This window comes from Medicago truncatula, chromosome 6, assembly GCF_003473485.1.
Source record: "Medicago truncatula cultivar Jemalong A17 chromosome 6, MtrunA17r5.0-ANR, whole genome shotgun sequence".
In the NCBI taxonomy this organism is placed as follows: Eukaryota; Viridiplantae; Streptophyta; class Magnoliopsida; order Fabales; family Fabaceae; genus Medicago; species Medicago truncatula.
The window spans coordinates 11,998,530-12,001,606 of record NC_053047.1 but is presented as its reverse complement, the minus strand read 5'-3'; the positions used below and the strand labels follow the sequence as shown (position 1 = coordinate 12,001,606).

Below are 3,077 nucleotides of genomic sequence, written 5' to 3'. Positions count from 1 at the left end.
GTCCCGGTTAAATTGTCATGATAAAAGCATCATTAAAAATGGTCCCAAAAGTTATGGGGTCCCAACAATATTATATTGTGATGGATCTTAAAGCTCAAGGGTAAATCATTTTCTGTATGGAATCTAACCCATCATTAGGTTGGCCTAATGTTAGCCATTGGAAGTGCTTATTTCAAAAGATATGGCTAAGAGCTAGAAATTCATCACATGCAAATAGGAATGTGAAGGGGACATAGACAAGATGTGCTACAAAAAATGCCAAAGTTTGATACCTATTGCTTCCATTTCTTTTTGGTCTTCCTAGCTACCTAGCTTATTTGATTTTATATCTTTTTGGTCCAAACAAACTGCAGTACGGTCATAATGTTTGTTTCTCTAGTTGATATATAAATATATCCTTGCTAAAAAATAAAATTTAGTGAGGGAAATTTAGAGAGGAAAAACGCGATATCCCTCTTTAATTCCGTCACTAAATTTTGCAATAAAGAATTTGTGAGAGATTTTATTTTTTTTCCGTCACTAATTTTTCTCCCTAATTTTACTTTTCTTAGTAGTGTGTGTATATACACACACACACACATACACTTAGACCAACAAAAAATATGAAGCTCTAAGTTAGCAAAATTGTACCTTTTTATTTGAAAAAAAAAAAATCAAAATCCATCGGTGTAAACCAATTTTATGTAAGGGATCATAGTTTAGTAAATATCCCTCAAGCTATTTGTTATAAAATAAAAGTGGGTCTAAGTTAGGAAGTTGGTGCAAGTTAACAAATACTCTCTCATGTCCATTTTAAGTGTCTCTTTTTGAAGAAGAAAAACTTGTTTCATTTAATTGTCACTTTCAAAGTTCAATGCAACATTAAATGTTGTTTTACCAATATTAACCTTAGTTATTTATTGTCGAGAGATAAATATAGGAAATAAGATATTAAATTAGTAAAGTTATTATCGTAAAAGTATAAGTTATTGTATCAAAAGTAGGAATAGCTATTGATTGTCTTGATTTGTGTAACATGTAAAAATGTGACAATTAAAACGAAACAGAGGTAATATGTTTTAAATGAAAATTACTAAAGTAACCCTCAAGCAATTGGTTTTAAATAATAAAAATGAAAGATATTTTTGTCTAAATGAAAATGTACTCTAACTTGGACCTTCATGTTCTTTTTGAGTGCTTATAGATAGACACCCTTTTTTTCATACCACTCTTGTATACACCCATGTGAAAGGTTATTTTGGTAATGTGAAACAAATGATAAGTAGTTATTTTGGACCCACATTGCCATATGTTGCATTTATATGTGGGGGTTTAAGGGGTGTATGCCACCTATGTGTGTCTATGTATAAGCACTCTTTTTGGTCTAAGTTAATTAGCAAGCCCGTATATAAATATGTGCAGCATAATGAGAGGAGAGCCTATGCTTGGCTTGCATGTTCCATCACTTATTTCTTTCACACACTCCAAAATTTCTTCAAGGATTCATTCAAAGAGTAATTAAAATCCATGGAAACATCTCATCCACTTTTAGTTGAAAGTTTTTCATATAGTTGGTTAGTAAACCTTGAACCATCTTCACTAGAAGAAAGCCTTGATGATGATGATGAAGGTTCTTCCTTCATTGAAATGGATCCAAGAATGCCACCTTCTAGAAGATTTTTCATAAACTCACAAGATTTAAAATTTGATTTTCCAACTTCACAACATTCCCCCCTCACAACTCTTGTTGATGCAGATCAACTCTTTTCAAATGGTTACTTAATACCCCTTTTTGTTGAATCATTGAATATTGAACCATATGAATATGATTCATTTAATTCAAATTCAAATTCAAATTCAACTTTACCTTGTTCATCCTCACATGTTCCAAAAAAATTGGTTCCTATAGAAAACCCTAGAACTCCTTCATTGAAAAGGTGTAGAACATTATCGAGGAAAATGTTTCAAAAGTATTTGAATTTTTTAAGCCCTTTGTGTAGAAGATTGAGGGGTCAAAATTCAGGAACAAAGCATGAAAATGTTGTGAAAAGAACTCAATCAGTTAAGAATATAAGAAGAAATTATTGTGAATCATCTCCAAGAATGAGTACTGCTTATTCTTGTGATTCTGATAGCTCAATTTATGAAGCCGTTCTTCATTGCAAAAGATCAATTGGTATGTCCAAAAAATCCAAATTTCACGTGTATGTTAATAGATAGAGTTAAAAAGTTATTTACAAATTTCACTTGATTTATTGCAGAAAGAATGAATTAAGCATGCTAAAGTGCACATCAAGGTTTTGAAAAAGGTTTGCAAACACCATTTAGGCCGTGACATCAAGCATTTTGATGTCACTGCTACCGCGCAATATGAACACAATTGAGGTTGTATCGGTCACATTTAAATGCAAATTTTCGCCGATGTCAAAGATTGTGCGATTGAAATTTATAATCTTAGTGCAGATAAAAGAAAATGAAGGAGATACACACAGGGCAATTTATGATGTGTCTAACACATCCTATCCTCTGCTGGAATAACAATGCTGTATGTGTATCTATAGGAAATAAGTATATACAATAAATGAGAATCAGCATTCCAATATCGTTAAAGTTGTTCAACTGATTTTGGGATTGGAAATGTATGTGAAAGATGAAATTGATGAATCATTATGTATATAGTATATTTTTTTTTTCTTGTTCTTCTCCCTTTGCCTGCTGAAGACCTAACTTAATAAAATACGAGAGAAAAAATGTGATGATTCATGTGATCTGAGAAAGAGGGAAGTTACTTGGGATACAAGTTATCGCTTATAACTATTTTTCTAGCGATCTGTTAAACTAATTATTGGTTTTTTTTCTTTCGAATTCTCCCCTAAAATTAGAGAGCATGACATGACATTGGAACATTGTATCAGACCATTTGAAGCCAGATCATTTTCACGTCTCCAAGGATGGATTTTTTTATCACAATTTGTTTTTTTTTATCACAGTTTGTTAGATAATGGAAGGGAGTTGCTTTTGAAATAAAAATTACCCTAAATAAAATTCAATAGAAAATCATGTCAAGTGAAATATCAATGAGATAGATTTCCTATTCT

The 3,077-nt window shown here is 31.5% G+C and overlaps 1 protein-coding gene across 1 annotated transcript; it reads left to right on the top strand.

Annotated features, from left to right (window-relative positions):
• Positions 1 to 1,441: 1,441 nt before the first annotated feature.
• On the top strand, positions 1,442 to 2,612 carry LOC25496008 (probable membrane-associated kinase regulator 6). Its single transcript, XM_024785412.2, has 2 exons — positions 1,442 to 2,155; positions 2,241 to 2,612. The coding sequence occupies exons 1-2, from the start codon at positions 1,507 to 1,509 to the stop codon at positions 2,252 to 2,254; spliced, it is 663 nt and encodes a 220-aa protein (XP_024641180.1). The 5' UTR covers positions 1,442 to 1,506; the 3' UTR covers positions 2,255 to 2,612.
• The last annotated feature ends 465 nt before the right edge of the window (positions 2,613 to 3,077 follow it).